The following is a 20,169-nucleotide window of genomic DNA, read 5'->3' as shown; positions in this document are numbered from 1 at the left end:
GGTTAGAAATATAAATCTAATAATTCTTAGCTTGAATCACATAAAATTTACAATACAATTTCAATTTACCGAAAATTGACGACATGATAACAAAACCGGACCCGGAGTTCCGGCGCCCAATGGCGGCGGAAGTAATCAAGAATATTATTAGATGAAAATGAGAAGATGTTCCTGATGTTACAAAAGGGTTTCACTTAGCATGTGCCATGACACGGGGCCACGTCGCTGATTTTCAAGACTCACCTTTTGCATTAAATTTCCTAAAATAATGAAACTTCTTGAAATTGACTATGCTTAATAAATAACGGACACTCAACAAGATACAAACGCTAACTAGTAAGTTAAATAACAATGGGTTAATAAAACTCATTCTACAAATAGCAATGAAATAAGAACTATTATATGTGTCAGGTACTCTCTTCTAAAACCCGCTTAAAGATTGTAAATTAAACTCCAATCTAAGAGTTTAAACCACTGGAAGTGTGAATATAATCTTACCTTTTATACTGCGTGGCTTTTTGATTCAAATCAGCCACATGTGTCTCCACAGACTTCAAGTACTTCTCCTTATACACCGGTGTGAGATTGTATAATATCCCTTCCTTCTCCTCAGCAGCCAGCATGAGAGTCGCCAGTTCGGAGGTCAGCGAGGGGAACTTGATAGCTAGTGCTTGCGCCAGTAATACTGCAGAGTGCGCCTCGTCGGTCAAGTTGTGAGCCGATAGGGTCGTGATGTCCTGCGGCGGGGGAGATCTATTTTAAGTTATTAGAAAGTAAGCGGGCGATATCAAGTAGATGTTGATACATGACGCATCGTTAGTCTTTTTCTCATTCTTACGAATGCCCGGTTACTGTGAAGCCAAGAAACTCAGGCGGAAATCTTTGATTTGGCGGTAATTTTACTGGAGGCTGATTGTCTGACGTATACTTCGTTTGGGATCAAAGCATTCATACGCCTTAAGCACTTCATTCGGAGAGGATATGGAGAGGTCCTATTCTAGGGCGGGAACCACACGCGTCATCCACAAAACATCTACCGTACCATGTAATTGCAAAAAATTATATGGCGTGAAGTTTTTGCTGACTTTGCTCGACGATCGAACAGTTAAGACTTAAATTATTGTTATATTTTCAGCAGCACCAAAAGCTGATATGAACTTTAAAATATTACCTTTACCATGTTAGACATTTATGTTGCTTTGTAAAAGAGCATCTGCATTACTTCAAATTGTTATCGCAAGTATCAATTAGACATTTATATATGTAAATTATACCAGCCACGTGGACGTAAATATATTTATAAGAAAAATGCATACCACATGTGCATACAAATATTTGATCAGCTACCAAATAGTATTGAATTGACTGATAGGAAGAATTTAAAAAAAAACATTGACGGAATGGTTAAATGGAAAAAGATTTTATAGTATTAAAGAGTATATGAACGATAAACATTGAACTTGTATGAATATTTTATTCATATATATTTGTTTATATTATTAATATTTGCACGCCAGCATGCAGGTTGGTTACAGTTGACTTAAGATCTATGTAAATCTTGCAAATAAATTATTCTAAATGGTTGTAACAAAAAATGAAGATAACCTCACCTCCAAGACAAGTCTGCAGCGCAGCCCCGCGTCCCTCACCGCAGACAGCCTGGGCCTGATGCCCCTGCTCATCGCTGCAATGGAGTCCCCCGCGGACCACACCACGTCTGCCAGTTTCGGGTAGTCGTCAGTCTTTTGTTCCCAGTCGTCCAACTTGGCTTGGAGACTCTGCACGCGCTTGTAGAGGTCGTCTATTCGGTATTTGTATTCGAGGACCGATGTGGACTGGAGATGTGCCTAATGTACATGAAAAAAAAAAACTCAGGTTTACATTCTTGTGTATTTATTCCTCGGATATTTCGGGATAAAAAGTACCTTGTGTTTATTCCAAGTTATATAGGGGTATAATCTGTTACATTTTCCTTGAGGAGCAGCTAGTCGTGCCATCCTAGTTTACCAAATTTAATTGAAATGTGATCAGTATATTAACGTGATTACCAGATAATCAATCACGTCGATGAATTGATCTACTAACGTCCTCAGACACTTTATATTAGTTGCACGCGTATGTAACTTACCGCATCAAAAACATCGTTTGCTCCTCTAAGATAGTCCATCAATTTGATATCACTAATATGCCTGAACAACAGTCTTCCCTCTTTTAGCGCTTTATGCGCGCTTAGATGTCTTTCTCCTCTCGCAAACTCATCTAGTGCTTCAACTTGTTCTCCTATCTTCCTTCTCTGTTTGATCACTTCTTCTAATCCACTCATACTTTCTAGACTCAAAGATGTAGCTTCATCTCGCCTCTTTAAAGCTTCAGTCTTAAATGTATTTGTGTCAGTAAATATTCTATGTTCATCAACCTCTAGTCTATGCATGATATTGTCTAAATTTCTAGAATTTTCTGTTTCATTCCTATAGTTACTTAGTCTCGTTTTTAGTTCGGTGGCGTTGCGTGAAAATTCTCTTAAAGTCGGGAAAGGCTTTGGTATACGACTCAGTTCGGTGGGGTTTGCGTTTCGTTGCAGGTGGGTTGTCAGTTCTTCAACGGAATCGAGGAGAGTTTGTGTACAGTTGTCGCATTCTGAAAGAATAACATTTAATATAATTGCAATATTTATTATATTAACCTTTGTAGAACTAACATTAAAAATAAATTATCCCTGAACATCAAAGAGCTTCTATTCTCAGAAAAAGTGGTTTTAATAAAATCACAGACAAAAATTTTACTTAAAATTAAGTCCACTGCCGACTTCCAATACGCAGGTGAAGAAGAAGCGGCGCAACAAACTTCACCGTGGCCTTTTCTCCAAAGATTTCAATTAACATACCCGGTCTTTAATAATTTACTTATTTATCAAAGTATTTCTAAATATTATATTTCTATATATTATAAAAAAAGATAGAATTAGGGATAAATGTATAATGGTATCATAATGATACCATTATAATGAACATAAACTCACGTTTACATTCCCCGTCCTCCAGATATGTCCTGGGCGCGCGACAGCGGTCGCACTTGAGGCCGGTGGCGAAAGCGAGACAGCGACAGCGGCCGTCGCGGTCGCACGCGGCTGTCTCCGCGCCGCGCGCGTCGCAAGCGCACGCCGCGCAGCTGCCGTCCTCCGCGCGGTGCCATCCAGAGGCGCAGTGTTCGCACTCCATGCCCGTGTAACCTAAAGGGATGTTGTTCATTTCAATTACGTGATCTTTTAGGTATGGTTAACTGTTATGTTACTTCTTAAAAAATATTCATAGGTTTGATGGAACCAGAGGTGGTTTCTAAATTGATTTATACTTAAAAGCACGCCATCATGTAGCTCTCACATGATAATTAGGTTTCTAATAAATGTATAAAAAAGCAGTTTACATCAAGAACTAGTAAATAGTTAGTTGCGCAAGTTTTCACAACACAAACTGTATCGAGTACTAAGTGATCGCAAGCACATTTTAAATCGAAATTTTAAATAATTCAACAAGTCAAATCAAATATGCCCGAGGGTCAAAACGTCACTGCGCAATCTGTATAATTAATATCGAAGAGCAGGAAATTGAATGACTCACCAGGTTTGCAGAGACAGCGCAGCGCGCCGCCGCGGAACTCGCAGCTGTCAGCGAAGTTCCTGAGCCGCGAGGGGCACGGGCACGGCGCACAGCCGCCCGCGCGCGCGCTGCCGTGGAACCCCGCGGCGCATGTCTCGCAGTGCGCCCCGCCCGTGCCGTTTCTACAATTCTATACAGATTCGAAACTTTATCGATATCTATTTCGAATAACTATTAATTATCTATTTCGAATACTAATGCGAGAAATAACAGTCACTCATTTCTTAAGAAATTAAACTTTCATAGGCATTTTTACATGTAAAATTGTAAATTATCAGTATGTTACAAGCTAGGGGCATTTCGGAACAATTAATGCTGAAAACACATTTAAAACATTATTGCAGACCAACACCAACACTGTTGGTCTGCAACAATGTTCAAATGAGTTGTATCGTACACAGTTCAAGTGATTTGTATCACGCCGAATAGCTTAGTAAGCAAAGTACATACAGTATATAATCAAAAAGCATACAAATGTTATAATTATGATCAAGTGCGCATAAAAATATTGGTTATAAAACACGAATATGTACATGGAAATACGATATTAATAAATTCTCATCCAAAGTAACAATAAATGCATTAAACTTAACATTAAAAATGTAGGTGATATTTATTCAAGCGGGCGTTTTATTACTTCTATGACCATCTGCTTATTAACACAAAAAATATATTTAGGTAGCACTTAATAGAGCGTTGATTTGCAATCGACATGCAAAGAAGAAAAACACAAAATACTTACCAAACACGTCCCAGTGTCAGGATCACACGCCACAGCTCTGCCGTTACAATCGCATCGCTTCGCTTCCCCCTCAATGGCAATGATCACAGTTCCATCAGTAGAACCGAGTCGTATCCTCTGTTGAGGCAGCCAGTAGCCTCGGGCCGGCCTCTGACAGGAGTCCGAGGCGTAGCCTTCGCTGCAGACGCAGCGCTCCACGCCCACAGCGGCGGCCGTGCGGCTCAGCCCGGGAATGGCTGTGTCCAGCGACACGTTTAGTAGTCTGTGGAGATGTCAAACGAATAACTTTAATGGCGGTAAATTCTTAGTAATTTTATGCATACGTGACATTTCAATAAATCGTCTATTTGGGGAGCATGTTTCGCCTCTTCTTGATGAAATCTCATATTGTAATCTGATAGATAAGCTAACTGCTAGATAAACATTTACCAGTCAGCCCTATCCAACACTTATGAAACACAATTGTTAATGCTATCTGTTCGATTTGTTATTTATACGTAATCAACAAGCAGGGATTCAGGCTCTTAATAATGTTTGTTTTAGGCGTCTGGTAACATTTTACTTATGCTATATGCTCATCAGAAGGGGACAATACTGCTTATTCCTCAGATTACAAAGTGGCTGTGAAATAAAATGATGAGTGAAAATAAAGACCAAATATATATATATATATATATTGAAGTATTTAACTCACAAAGCATGAACGTGATCGTCTTTAGTAGGGGCTCTGCTGGTGACGCGTATGAGGACCCTCTGCAGCTTCTGCAGCACCACCATGAGAGCCGCTCGGTTCGCTTTGACCCCTCTCCCGCGCACCCACCACAACGATTCGTGGAAACGCACTGCGTGGCTGCCGTTCTTGTTTGGATCATTCTGTCAATTATATCGTCTAGATAAATCAAACCTGATTTTTGAATGTAGCCAAATATTTGAGTAACAAAATGTTTCCGATGCCAAGATTGAATTAATCCAAATAAACAAATATTTTTTTGTTATAAATTAAACAGACGTTATTTACAACAAAATCGTCCAATAAAAATGTTGGAAATATTTGATAAAAATCAAATGTAAGATTCAAAGTTGATATTTATTGAAACACTAACTACAAACTTTTGTAAAATTTATTTATATAAATAAATTACCTCGTAATAATCAAGGACGATGTCCCCACTGTACATGCTGACTAGCGGCGCCTGAAGCTTAGTCTCCATCGACAATTCTTCTCCGCCTTCCTCTTCTACAGTATACCTTAGCAGGCCTCCGTATGAGGTGATCCTGTCTCCGGGGAATCTAAAACGGAGTCATTGATATTAAAATTAAGGTCGAAAATATAAAATAAAATGTATTACTCGATTGATGTTGTATTACAAAAATACGGACCTGTTATCTAATTCCACGTACACTGGTGCTGGCGGCCAAGGTAGTGAGATGGTGACGTCTTGATTGTGCATAGGCACAGCTAGAGGAGAATGGATATCCACCTGAAAAATATTTTCAAATACAGAATATTTGGAAAGAACTATAATATAGATTTAGGGCCTGTTACACCACTTTCTGTATCTACAGATAAACTTTTAGATAAATATGCCTGATTGATCAATTAGCCCGCCCCATCCAACAATTGTGAAACACAATTTTGAACGCTATATGTATGAAACATGTTACATTTTCACAACCTGATTCTTTATCAGCAAGCGGTAATAACGTTGTATCATCAAATATATATTATTTATTTTTCTTTTCATTTCAATCAATTTTGAACTTTAAAAAATGAGGTGTTTGTGCATATATTTCTTGTAGTCTATACGAGACGAAACAATAACCATAAAAGAAAATTAATATTTGTGAGAATATCTCTCACAGAACTCGAAAACAATGGCGTTCCTAATTAACAGGCGATTGGAGTCACGAGAGAATCGTAAACTTACTGTGGTGATCTGATCTCCCTTCAGCAATGTAACATGCATAGGATTGGTGTTATGTAAAGCAGCTCTGGTGAGGGCAGCTTGTGTGCAGTGAGCCGCGCGGCCGAAGCAGAAGCAGGCGGTGCAGCCAGAGGGGTTCTCCGATGAGAGGCCGAAGGTTCCGTTTAGACATTGGTCGCATTTGTCACCCACCACATTCTCCTGTGAAACAAAAAATGGGTATATATATTATACCATGATAAGTATATGGATATGCATCCATAAGGAAGATATTATGACATATATTTATGGATGTTTATGGAGAAATTTGGCCAATAGGCCATGACCATGCGGGTCAAATGCGGATTAGTGGGTACAATTGAAAATATAGCCGAGACCGAAAATACATTTTTGGTCATTTGGCCCGAGATAATACATTTTTGGTCACCCATCCAATCATCGACAATTGCGAAAGTGGCTTAACTGTCACTATCACCGATCGAGTTCACGCACCACTGCGCCATCAAGCTCTTTAACAATAAAGGTAAGGAAAGAAAACTTAATACTAACTTTACAGAGACATCTTCCTAGTTCATCACAGCTACACGAACCGTTCACACAATCTCTGGAACCATCAAGAGAACAGTCGCAAGGTCTACATCGTGGCCCGAAGTGACCGGGAGCGCAGCGTTCACATCGCGACCCGGCCCAGCCGGTGCGACATTTGCAGTGGCCACTCACTGGGTCACATGTATCTGGCATAAAAAGAAAGAAGAGGTTTAGTTTTTATCTTGTATTTGGAGAGACCATTTTCCAGCACTAGGACACATAAATAAGCTATGAAAAAACAAAAAAAAGTATCTATTATTTTAATAAATTTGCTTTATCGAATTGAAGTCAAATAATTACTTTCACTGGTATGGTGGATCCTTAAAATGTTGTCTTTTAATCGAAAAGTCTAAATAAAACGTGCGGTAAGCAGCATGCTAGGTTAGTTGGTTAGTTATTTAGAAAAAATAAATATCTAAGTAGCATCCTTGTACTTTTTTATCATGTAATCTATTTGTAAGTTATATTAATGAGAAATTCTTTATTCAAGCGACCATAAGATTCATATATTTAGTACACTTATCCTATGTCAGTATAAAATTATTATAATACAACGTGTAAACAAATAATTTGAAAATGTAACTCACTAGAGGTCGCCCCAGCGCCGCAGGTGCAGGGCTGGCAGCCATTCTCCCTGGACCAGTACCCCGGCGCACACTGTTTACACTCCGGGCCTCGCGTCCGCGGCGGACACACACACTGGCCCGTGTCCAGCGAACAGATCTTCCCGTCTGAACACGTGGGACACGCTGTGAATAAGAAAGGATAGATAGACTAACTAGCTGCGCGGTTTAGAGGGCTCTGGGCTCCGATACTAATGGCTGAGGAAGGAACCGGGAAAACGCGTATAATAAGAGAGAAATAGACATTAGGTGACGGCTGTAAATCAGTGCTGGGCATTTTTGCTCAGCGTATTATACCCGTTAGGTACCTATTGTGATGCGTCCACACTATACCTAAAGTTTTCTTTGTTTATGTGTACGTTTGTGTGTGTGCTCATAATAAAGACTACCAATTCTATTCTTTAAACTTACATATAAACATTTTATTATAATCGAAATACATTGCCACTAAAATCATTGTACTTAATTAGAAATCGCCTTATAAGTCTCAACAAGTCTTAAACGACTAGTGCATTAAAGACACAAACATAACTACCAACAGCTGTTATAGCATAGGTGTTTTAACCAAACAAATCCAATAAGAAAAATACTAGAAAGTGCCATCGATTTTCTTCCCGCGTAGTTTGTAAAAACCAATCAAGGGCTTAGGGAATCTTTTCACAGCGATGGGATTGCAATCTGACACTATAATTATTTGAAACTTAACTGCGCTAAAAAACGAAAAGTCGTCAACGTCATTTTGTCTAAACGACGGCGACGTGCAGGTTAAAGTTACCGTCAAAGTTTACTGTCGCAACTCACCCTAAGTGTCCACCAATATATCCAGCTTAACGTGTGCTTCAACTCGTAGTGGAGAAAGTCGTGGAAGCTACTAGAGAAAGCGTTCAAATTTTCATCAGTATTATTAATTCAACACATACGCAAGCAGCCGGCCGGGCGGAAGCCGTAGTACCCGGGCAGGCAGCGGTCGCACTGCGCGCCGCCGACGCCGGCCGCGCACGCGCACGCGCCGCTCACCGGGTCGCACGCCGCCGCGCCCGCGCCGCACTCGCAACGCCGGCAGCCGCCCAACTGCAGGCCCCAGTAGCCCACCTATGGGATATCATGTTTTTATTAGCATGTTGAAGTGCTGAGCCTAATTAAATTTTATGATTAGATGTTGTGTGCCGGTGTCAACTAGTTTCGATTGTATCAGAAAATCCTACCTATGTCGATAATGTAGTGTACTTCTCACGTTAGTTAACCAAGTAGTTTATCTAAGCCAAAATGAGCATCAGCTGAATATAGTAAAATTTCCATATTCAGTCAGGATATCTCTTTTAAACATTATCTTAACAAGACAAATAACCCAGATATTGTCGTATAAAACTTCTACAAAGTATTTCAACCTTCCTTTCTGTAACAATATTACGTCATAAATTCCAATTTGAGTGTATGATTTCAGATAACATTCTCCCCATGCCCACACCTACCTATCCCATTCAACCGTCTAACACCAGACATTATTGAACATCAATTGACTACTAGGCGTTATTACGCTATCACATAAAAGATAAAATATACAACTTACATGATATATAAATGCGATTTATAGTTATTGTGTCCATTAATAATGGATTTTATCGACGGGCTAGGATTAGTCGAGGCTTGGGCTAATACTGTTTGGAGGCTTACATATTTACATTATGTAAAATAGTTTTTTCATTCATAGATAATATTAAGATTAAGGCAATTTTGGGTAACAACTTTTCGTTTAATCAGCGACCTCAAAATGGATCTTAATCTTGGACAAAAGACAGCGCCAGTCTTCTATTCTGTGTATTTATTAGAGTCCAGAAAACCCGGGAAATTGAGTTTGTGAGAGAGCCGAACTGTCCAATTGAACAATTATCTTCATTTTTTTTATATCACTTTATAAAACTGTACCTGATAGGCTGCCGCATTGAATCCGGGATAACGACATCGATCAAGTCGACATTCATACATACAATGGCAGGTGAACGGGACAGGACATGTCCGCAACCTACATTTTATTACTGTTACTCTGAGATCCCAATTTAAACTTAGAATTTAACTTTCAAGCAAATAAAATATCGATTAAAATATACATAAAGCCCCTTAAGTAGAATGATAAATAGTAGACCTATCGTTTTGGAAACAGAAGTAGAGACGGATTGATAAAAAATTTACAGTTCGGAATAAAATACTAAATGTTCAAAATTTGATCCATTTTGCTGTTCAAAATGGATCAAATGTTTGTTGATCCATTGTGAACAGGAAAGTATGTATACTGATCGTTTCCGATGGGCAAGGTCTAGGAATAGGCGATATATTATGGGTTATGAGCAAAATAGGAATAAAATAGAGGTTTAGAACAACGCAGTAAATTATTTTATTTTCACAGAGCAAATCTACATACATTGTTGGCGACCATTTCTGAGAGAGAGAGAGAGAGAAAAACTATTTCTTTCTTCTTTACAACTGACAATGTCAGTAACATACAACGAGTATGAAGGTATTATATCTAGTTTAGTTTAAACACTCTAACAATATAAGTCAATAAACATGACTTAATAAAGTAATTTATAATTTTGAATAATTATGTCTTACTTAAATTGTACTTATTACTTAAAATAATTCACAACTTAAAGCACAAACTACAGCGACCTAAGCTTCAGTTCAGGTCTTGACATCATTTATTCAGAAATTAGGCCTTCACAGGCTCCTTTAGTTGCGATTGCAATATTCTGCTCTACAGCACCAGATTCCGGCCGCGCGAAGCAAATGTCGTCGAGGCATTTGCTGTTATTTCCCGGTATTCGCAGGTACACTCACCTGCATGACAGGTTGGCCCACTTGAACTTTTGTGCGGTGGTAATAAGTGAGATTTTACAATAACTTCAGGTAGACAGACTGTACCACAGGTAAAAGCGGGCCGAATTGTCTTGTCGGCTGTCATGAGACATTCAGTTTATGGCCCGATTTATTGCGAGAGTATTAATTTATTGCACTGGGACATTTCCAGATTTTGCTTTGGTGACGATGAAAACAAAACAGCAAATTTCATACTTCACATCGTTCATATCTATAATTACATAACGACCTCGGTGGCGCAGTGGTAAAGTGCATGCCTCTGAACCGAGAGGTCCCGGGTTCGATCCCCGGTCGGGTCATGATGGAAAATGATCTTTTTCTGATTGGCCCGGGTCTTGGATGTTTATCTATACATGTATATGTTATAAAATATAGCATCGTTGAGTTAGTATCCCATAGCACAAGTCTAGAACTTACTTTGGGGCTAGCTCAATCTGTGAGATTTGTCCTAATATATTTATTTTATTTATTTATTTACATCTTCTGTCTCTGATCACGTTCCCAATCTGCCACTTTGTTTATTATTAGGCGGTTTGGGCCGGAACATTGAAGTGTCCTATTTCATTGCATTACACTGGTCCGTCGTCTACATACTCGTAGTTTTCATGGTCTTTGCTACATGATAATGATTGCACGTACCTCACAGGTGTCGCATGCGCGACCGACGACATTAGGCCTACACCGACACTGCCCCGTGCGGATGTCGCATGCGTTGCCCTCTGCGCCAAGCCGCGAGCAGTTGCAACCTGGAACAAGTAAAAAATAGATATTATTTATCATATATCTTTTATTGAATGTACAGTGGTAAAATTAATTCATGGTAAAATTATATTCAATCCGTGGACAGTGTTATAGGCGTACAAATAAAAATACCTTAAACCCCTTCCACACGACCCAATTTTACGCCCAACTTGATTAGATTGACAATCAAATCGGGTCGTGTAGACGGAATATGAAATTCAAGGTCATTGGGTGGTTGGTCGGTATCGCCCGATTTTAGTGAAATTGGCGATATAGTTGTGTACGTGTGGACGGACGATCAGATTGTACCCAATTCAATCGGCAATCAAATTGGGCAATCAGATTGTGTCGTGTGGAAGGAGTTTTAAACGTATATTGTAAGTTAGACTAAGGTATAAATTGTACCGTTGTTTAATGACCCAAATAATCTAAAAAAAAATAAAATAAATATGGCGTGTCTCTGTCCACCTCTATGAAAAATAGACGTAACGAATGAAAATATAGAGGTTTATGTTCGCACAAAGTATGGGTATAGCGAAGTCTTATTTATCACATAATACAAAAAAAAAACAATCTTTTAACAAAAACCCATAAAAAGTATCACAGATAACCGTAATCTATTTCCCCCACATAATTAACACATTATTGCACAACCTCCATGGTACTCATTTATATACATATATTTCTCGCATTAATCTTCGCTATATTGAAGATTTTATTCGACAACTAACACACATTGCGTACAAAATGTCACAACTATGTGGATATAACGGGCGTCGGAAAGTTAACACGCATTAAGTCATAAACTCCGATTATTATTGTTATTTAAAACACTTTCACAATTAGCCATTAAGTATAAAGCATTTTAAGTTGCGTTATCTTCGAAAATACTGCATCAATTTGGGACTAATCGACTATAAAAGACTCATTTAAATTCATTTGTGTCGCTTATTTGTAGAGGTCTTCGAAACCCGACAAATTGACGACGATACCATGTTGATTGAAGGACTAAATAAATAAATTTAAAAGTCTACACGAGAGAGACTCTTCTCTTATTGTCTTTTTTGCTTCCACCATCTGCTCATATCTAGCAATCAACATTTTAACAATACCTATCTAATTTTATACAAGTACGTAAAATCAATCATGCGTACTTACATTGTTATATTACTGATAAAAAAATATACATAAATTTATATTTAAAGAATGGCATAATAGGGACCAACACTGTTTGAATGAGTTTCTTTCGGCATTTCTTCTCAGCAGTGTTCGTTCCGAAATGCTAGTAGTTTGTAGCTTTCGTAAATATAATATTATTTAGAATATGACGAGAAAAAGTGCCCGTGAAGGCCTAATTTCTGAATAAATGATTTGATTTCGAAACCGTTTTAGAACTATAGAAATTAGGACGAAGATTTTGTGGAAATAGGTACCTATGTTGCCTTTTTACCTTTACTACTTCACTTGTCCCAGTTAATATATATATATATATATATATATATATATATAAAACCAAATCTAACATGTTAAAGAATTATTATAATGACAATATATGAGATGTGTAAAAATAGCAGAGACAACCCTAAGATCCTACAAGGCTATTATGAAGCTCGCGCCATCAAGCGAAGCCGTATTGATAATAAATGCTTATCATAAGCTTATGTAGAACAAGCAATTCAAAGATAAATCTTGCAGGAAATATGCGAGAGCTTTGGCCACCGTTAAGGCTAAAAGCTTTCGCGAATAAAGCTAATGTCGATATGTTTTGTGATTAATTTAAATGTTTTGGTTATCATATGGTATATTTTTACATCTAATAAAAATAGCGCTATATATATATAGGTATGAAATGCTCACATTGGCAAAGTAAATCAACAATCAGGAAACAAAGCGATCCACTAAAACTATTCTGGTTGTGTGACTACCATCTTTCTGTCGTCTTTCCCTGTAACAAGTATTTGGTACTGAAATGATGGTAACGTTCTGATACAATAATTTCAGTTCTAAAGTCCCTCGATACACAAGTGAATCCTTGACTATGAATGCTATTGAATGGAGCTCATATAATTTCAGTCTCTGAAGAAACAGCTTCGCAGGTTAACTTTTTGTTTGGCTATCTCCCATCTCTGGAAGGGCAGCTTTAGTCAGCTTACTGCTTAATTGATGACAGTTGTTAGTGGACACAGATTATACAATACTACGATGGGAACCATGTTGGTTTCTCTTGCAATTACAGCGGCTATATAAAGTGTCTGGGGAATGTATGCATTCTCATTCTTCGAAGTCGGCGGGAAAGAGCAAAAACATGTCGGGATGGTTGAAAGTCTGTACAAAACACTAATAAATATTGTTAGATTAGAAGCAACTTTGAAAGTCAAAGCAATATTTCCGACTTTGTGTTTCAATCCAATATTAGGAAGATGCCAAGTTTTGTCAAGAACTAAAACGTAATTTGGACAAAATCTTAAAAGTTCGGCTAAATAAAATCCACCGAAACAAGCATTTAGATTATCATGAAGAAGTCGAGATGTTTTTCAAGTGTTTAAAACTTGAATTGCAAACGGTAAAATATACAAACTATTGCTCATAATCTGCGTGAAATATAACTGAAAACGCGAAGAAAGGACGCAAACCAAAATTGACGATTATGCAAATTACCGATGGCAATGTAAATATTGGTTTAGGAACAAACATGGCGATTTGTGCGGGAAAGTTAATTGAAAATGAGGATAATCTGAATTCATGTCCAGTAAATAACGTTATTATTGAACGAATAACACAAAGCTGATTTGATCGCGTGGTTTGCGATTCACAAATACGTTTCAGTTCTCAAACATATCACATTTCTGTTCCTTACAGTGTAGACAGAGCCAAAAGCGTAAAACTTGAAGTCCACAGATGCTTCTTGGTCAGAAGGGTCCTAGATCCATGAAACCGTATTTTCGTATTTGATATCAGCTGTACTTTTCAGTAATAAAATTCAGTTATTTTCGTGTCGACAGCAACGCTTCAACATTGGCTATCTGAAACCTAGTAGATTATACATTTTCTTGCCAAGTCGATTACATATTTTCTCACCAGTACCGAACAATGATGATCTTAGCAATGATTTCAAAAATGAAATTCGTTGGAATGAAATATAACCAACAATTTATTTCGTGTTTTAAAAATATGAAATTATAAGCAGATTAAGTAAATACCTATTTTTACCATTAGGTAAAAATAGGTATTTTATTATTTTTACCATTAGGTAAAAATAGGTATTTACTTAATCTGCTATTAAGTAAAAATACAACTTTACATTAGAAATAGTGGCAGTCATACTCGATAATCGATTGTTTAGTACCCACTAAACAATCGAATATCGAGCATGAAATAGGAACAACATTAGAAAACAATAAAGCCAATGTTATCAAGTAAGTCATGGCAGTAGCGGCACAACATCAAGTATAACGTATTGCATTGAATGGGACATGCATTATCGAACACGTGCCGATTTGGGTCGCCGAACTGCTTGCCGATGCTGGACGGTGGACTAATGTGGATATATTCATTAGAGAAAATGATTGAAGAAGTTGACGCAATATGTTTAGACGTGAAAAGTATTGCATTAAGTGGCGTGTAGGTTTCACCGTAGAATAGGACTGATAATATCCTCGCATGGATGTCCTAGGTGGCAACTAAGGTATAGAACAGCCGTAACAGGTAATAAGCAACAACATTATTCTCAAAGACAAAATTTTCAAAATCTAAAGATTTCTTAATTTAGGTCGTCACAGTCGAGAATAAAACTTAGAATACGCAAGAATGAGTAAGATCGGAAGAGTGTTACATATTATTTATTTGCTTACGGGATGATAAATACATTTCAAGAAATCATTATTCTGAGCTTGATCTTGAGAGACGCACATCCGAGAAACAAAAATCATGCATTTTTAGAACTGCTTGATATTTATATTGTATATAATAATGAAGAGCTAATTTTGAACTCAATGTAATCAGTTGAAACTCCCCACGGAATTTGGAGAATGTTTTGCAATTTGCAAGTGAGAACATGCGCACATTTTCGCACTTCGCATTTGTATCTAAATATTTCCTGTTTGCTTCACAGGAAATAAGTTTAGCGAATGGAGGGCAAAGCCCTATAGGAACAATGGCTTGTTGCTCGTATCGACTGACTAGTGTAGACACAACAAGGCAGTTTACAGAAAACAAACGACCAGTTATGGGAGGGCTTCAATTCTGCTGACATGCTAAACTGACTAGGTGCACCGTTCTTTATTTGCATTGCATTAGCATTCTAGTACACGCACGTGAATTTTCTCGACAGACTTATTTGAAACAAACACACAATTGCACATAATAATCCTGCAGATGGAACAGTAATTACCAGATTGTTTAAGATATTCAAAAGTAAAATATGTGACTTTGATATTAAAGACTGATGTGGATATTGGGTTACGAAGGCCAATGAAAGATTAAATTAAAAATATTAATTAGTTATTTTACGTTGAAAAGTGTGTATGACGCTTAGTTGAGCCAAGGGCCGGGAATACAATAATTCTGAGAGAGCCTAGAAGTTGTAAGCACTTATACATATCTCGGACTTCGATAATAAAGACTTATAGTTTTATACATAAATAAACTGTATGAAAGGGATAGACTCCTACTGTTAGAGGGAGAGACACATTTATTTTTGTTTATTCCAACAGTGGAGACCAGCGGGTAACATGCCCAAGCAATTTTTCGAATTTGAGTTAATGCCGTGAAATGTGTGAGACTCGGACACACGTGAATAAAAATCTCGAAAAGATCGATTAAGAGAGTCCATCAGAAAAAGGTAAAATTTGTGAAGCTTATTTTGTTTGTCAATTTCTTATCTAAGCTGAAATTAAAACAAAAATAGTATAGCTTTAGATGAACACAATCCGCGGCGGTGAACGGGAGATAATTTAATAATCATAAATTGAATTCCAAACGAGGTTCTACAATTCTTGGTAAAATAGTGCATTTAGTTTGTGCTAGGGATGAAGAAATGTAGATAGAAATCAATTAGATACCTATGGAAGAGAGAATACAAGAGAATGCTAGTGAAAAGCCAAAGCCAAAATACAAATCAATAAAAGAAATAATTACGGTCATCTTTCCAACAATAATGAATCCTGAAAATCCTGTTAGAAATAAAAAAATAAAAACTATATTTAAAGAAATTTACATGAAATATGTATATCAGTATGATTCATCATTCATCAAATCCTTGCGTAATGATTTCAATGTCACACATGTTACAGTACCTAGGTCTATTTATTTCTATCAAAAACCTTATATCTGTCAACCTTATCATTTTTAAGCCTTTCGATTCTAATATCTTAGAAAAGAACATATGTATCACACTCACAACCCTAACTGAATATAAGGTAGCACTAGGTTGTTTACAAGTGTTGTAAATGTTGCAATTAAGATTGGCACGAATGCGCGTACATTTGCTCTGAAATGTGGAAAGCACAAATTCAACAGATGTAGCTAGAATTGAAATCAGAAAAGTTTAATACAATTTTTTTTTTTATATGTACATAAAGTCTTGGATATAGGAGTTAAATATCAAGCCTATTTAGCTCACGACAGCATGCAAATTAATATAAAGTGTCAATTAAGGGAAGGTAATAATGTACTGGTAATAATTTTTCGCTAAATTGAGCATGGTATAGCTATTTGAAAATTTACATTCAAGTTATAGTACAACTTCAGAGATTAGATAAGGCGGTCTACAGTGAAGTAATTACTAATTGAAATAGAAGTTATTGCTTTATCTAAACTAGATTAGAACCAAATGATCTGAAGTTGCTTTGCGTAAACTAACTCGTGGGGGATATGTAAAGTGGTGTGAGTTCGCAGAATATTCCTTATTTTGGATTTTCTTCTTAGCAAAGTCTTAGGATACGTGTATAACACTACATTCAAGAAAAATGTCATGAAAAACATCCCTGCACAAGTAAACATTTTGACTTCTATCAAATCTACATATCTGTGTTACCAATATTCACATTGGTACTAGATGGTCTTTAGTACCTCTTCTGTGGCCCACTTTTAAATTAATCAACGATGTGTTAACTTGATCTATCGCAGCAATTTCCTAAGTGCAAAGCAGCGCGTAATTTGATGCAATTTTTAGAGAATGATAATTGCTCTGGAGGTTATCAATCATAAATTGAATTCTATTGCATTGAGTATTTGTGAATTCAGGTAGCTTTATTACGCTACTGGAATGGTTTAATAAATCAAGTTGATTAATTGTGAGTTGTTGTCACATATATGAAAAAATGCTATACCTGACAACGGCTAGCAAATTCATAGAAGCAAATTCTGTTAAAAGGAAATAAAACCAATGTATTTTTATATACATTAAGCATTTGTAGCATTACTAAGATATTAAGCAATTTAATTGTATTTATAATACACACGAACACTTTACGAGCATAAGACATTAAAGAAAGTATAAAATAAAACATGCGAAGGTTATGGTAAGCGAAACATAACCGATGTTATAACACTTTTAGACGCTATAAAAATATCGTAAACCAGCGGCTTCTTGTCAAAAGCACCGCAATGCCAAAAATGTGGCTTTTAAAAGGAGCCACCACTGAGCTAATGTTATCTATAAGGTAACTTAAAGGCCATTTTGTTGTACCGTTTTTATTTCAATTTAAATATACATTTATAGCGGTGTTATTGATCGTCGTTACAAATTACTTCTTTGAAACCAGGTAGATGATTTCAAGTTACATTTTTGGAACTACACAATAAATATAATGAACTAATATTTTCATTTCACACGGTGTATACTTTTGAGATCATTTGTATGTATTATAGAATGAATATTGGTCATGATGGACAAACATCGAATGAATGGTGCAATTTAGTTTTAATTTCATAATTATCTCATAATTGCTCAATCTACGGGTCAAGATGTCGGCATTGATGAATTAGAATATTTGTGTCAATCTATCGTTGTTTTTGTTGTTCTAAATAGTATGTAAATCATTATGGTCATGAATAAAATTGTACCGCAGATAATTTCATTGATAAATGTAAATTGGGTCATGTAAATTATGTTTCTTGGAATTTTTATTAATAAAGTTGATAAAGTTTTTTTTTATATAAGTAAGTTTGAGTGTTTGGATATAGTATAATATAGTTATAATGTACATGTATTTGACTTATCGAAGCCAATCTACGTATAAATCCTTATATAGTTTTAAAAAGTTTTACCCGAGCGCAGCCGGCAAGGGCCGCTAAGATAATAAAAACAAAAAATAAAATTTGAAGCTTGAATTTTCACAAGAGAAATTTTCGCATTATTAAAATTAAAAATACAATAACAGCGACAATAATATTTATACAAGTGAATATGTATTTCTTATTAATAAGAAACAAACATAATGTGACCTTTCAGTTTAGGTTACCCTACTACCTACCTCTAAAAATCTTCAATTTCTTCTAGTCTGACATTGTTAGATGGCTTTCTCTAGGGTAATTAACAGACTTAATGCTTAGAATACTGTTCTAGATCTCATGACCTCAGGGTCGCAACTCGCAACGAAGAAAGCGCTAAGTGCATATTTAGTGCAAATTTGTGGAATATAAATCGTGGAATTACATACACAATTCTAAAGAGATAAAAAAATGCATTCGGAGCTGAGACGCCACGAAACCCGAGGTCAGTAGAAAATAAACCCTAGATTCGGTTGAAATTTTACGATCGGCCGGCTGCCTGACGTCAAAGGGAATGCTATTTATTGCCTATAGTTGACAGGGTTACGTCTCTCTTAGTCTCCTCGAAAGAACTAGATCCCTAAGTTTTAAAGGAGAACATGATATAAGCATCTAAGTGTCCTACGTATCCTGTAATCTAACTCCGTATATAAACATGTTCGACTGTATCTGTCTGTCCGTCTGTAATCGCTGGATGTTAGCTCGGAGCGTTTATCGCAAACTGCCGCTGGTAGTAACGAGAACCACTTACCCTGCACTACTTGTACTAGTGATAGTAAATTGTACCTACATAGTAAATACTATTAATTAAAGTTAACGTTTTGGTTAAAAAATATTTACGATAATACAACTATGAAAACTAAAAATGGTCTCACAACTAGGAATGCCGATGACCGTGCGAAGTGGAGAAGAAAATATAGGAAAGCGCGGGCCCTGGGCTCCGAAGCTCAACGGCTGTGAAAGAAACCGGGAAAACAGTCAGTTGAGATAAGATTTATGTATACGATAATAAATGAATAATAAAAAATACTAAATTTAATAGGTATCAGTTTCGTCAAACATATTTGGGAAGCGATATTTAAATTAGGGATGTGACCGTCTAATATAATTAAATTCGATAAATTCGATGTTCCTGTACCAGTGTTTGACGTCATATGTATCGACATTTGATAAATATTATGTATGTAGTTATAACGAAACTGGATATTCTATTTTTATTCGAGTGCGATCTCCTCTATTCTGTCCCAATCGACAGGGCCCACAAAATGTACTTTTATTATATATGTTACTGTAAAAGCACGAACTACGGTAAATTCTAAGATATTCCAGTAAAACCTAAGATTTACCAACTCTTAATGGTAAAAGTCCGAACAATTTTGCGATTCGAATTTTTACCACCATTCACTTGGTAAATCTTAAGATTTACATCAAAGGCACGGTAAATGTTGAGAAAATCATTTTATTTTTATTATTTTTTACTATTTAAGAAGTATTTTAAAGGTTATCCTACCTTACCTTTAAAATATATTACCTTTGAAAATTAAAAACATTTATAAATAAGAAATACTTACCAAATGAAAATAATTTAAAATAGGTATGGATTAGATTTGGTAAGGATAAAATAGGTAAGTTAATTACTCTCATAATTATGATACCTACATAAAAATATGTAAGGTTAAATGATTAATAAGAATTACTCATTGTTTTACTCCCAAAACCAACATTTACCAGCCGTCAGTAGCAAAACC

The 20,169-nt window shown here is 36.4% G+C and overlaps 1 protein-coding gene across 3 annotated transcripts in view; it reads right to left on the bottom strand.

Moving 5' to 3' along the window:
• The window catches only part of wb (wing blister), a 138,744-nt gene that overhangs the window by 20,003 nt on the left and 98,572 nt on the right, over window positions 1-20,169 (bottom strand). For all 3 annotated transcript variants that reach the window (XM_053750016.2, XM_053750026.2, XM_053750034.2), the window contains exons 20-33: window positions 11,048-11,154; window positions 8,455-8,626; window positions 7,499-7,660; window positions 6,873-7,057; window positions 6,327-6,524; window positions 5,779-5,879; window positions 5,541-5,688; window positions 5,093-5,271; window positions 4,399-4,660; window positions 3,618-3,786; window positions 3,020-3,229; window positions 2,129-2,637; window positions 1,611-1,847; window positions 499-737 (exon numbers count right to left, since the gene is read on the bottom strand). In XM_053750016.2, coding sequence (XP_053605991.1) covers window positions 499-737; window positions 1,611-1,847; window positions 2,129-2,637; window positions 3,020-3,229; window positions 3,618-3,786; window positions 4,399-4,660; window positions 5,093-5,271; window positions 5,541-5,688; window positions 5,779-5,879; window positions 6,327-6,524; window positions 6,873-7,057; window positions 7,499-7,660; window positions 8,455-8,626; window positions 11,048-11,154 — 2,878 coding nt within the window. The remainder of the gene's footprint in view (window positions 1-498; window positions 738-1,610; window positions 1,848-2,128; window positions 2,638-3,019; window positions 3,230-3,617; window positions 3,787-4,398; window positions 4,661-5,092; window positions 5,272-5,540; window positions 5,689-5,778; window positions 5,880-6,326; window positions 6,525-6,872; window positions 7,058-7,498; window positions 7,661-8,454; window positions 8,627-11,047; window positions 11,155-20,169) is intronic.

Source organism: Plodia interpunctella, chromosome 1 (assembly GCF_027563975.2).
Source record: "Plodia interpunctella isolate USDA-ARS_2022_Savannah chromosome 1, ilPloInte3.2, whole genome shotgun sequence".
NCBI classification, from domain to species: domain Eukaryota; kingdom Metazoa; phylum Arthropoda; class Insecta; order Lepidoptera; family Pyralidae; genus Plodia; species Plodia interpunctella.
This window is presented reverse-complemented; position numbering and strand designations above follow the sequence as displayed.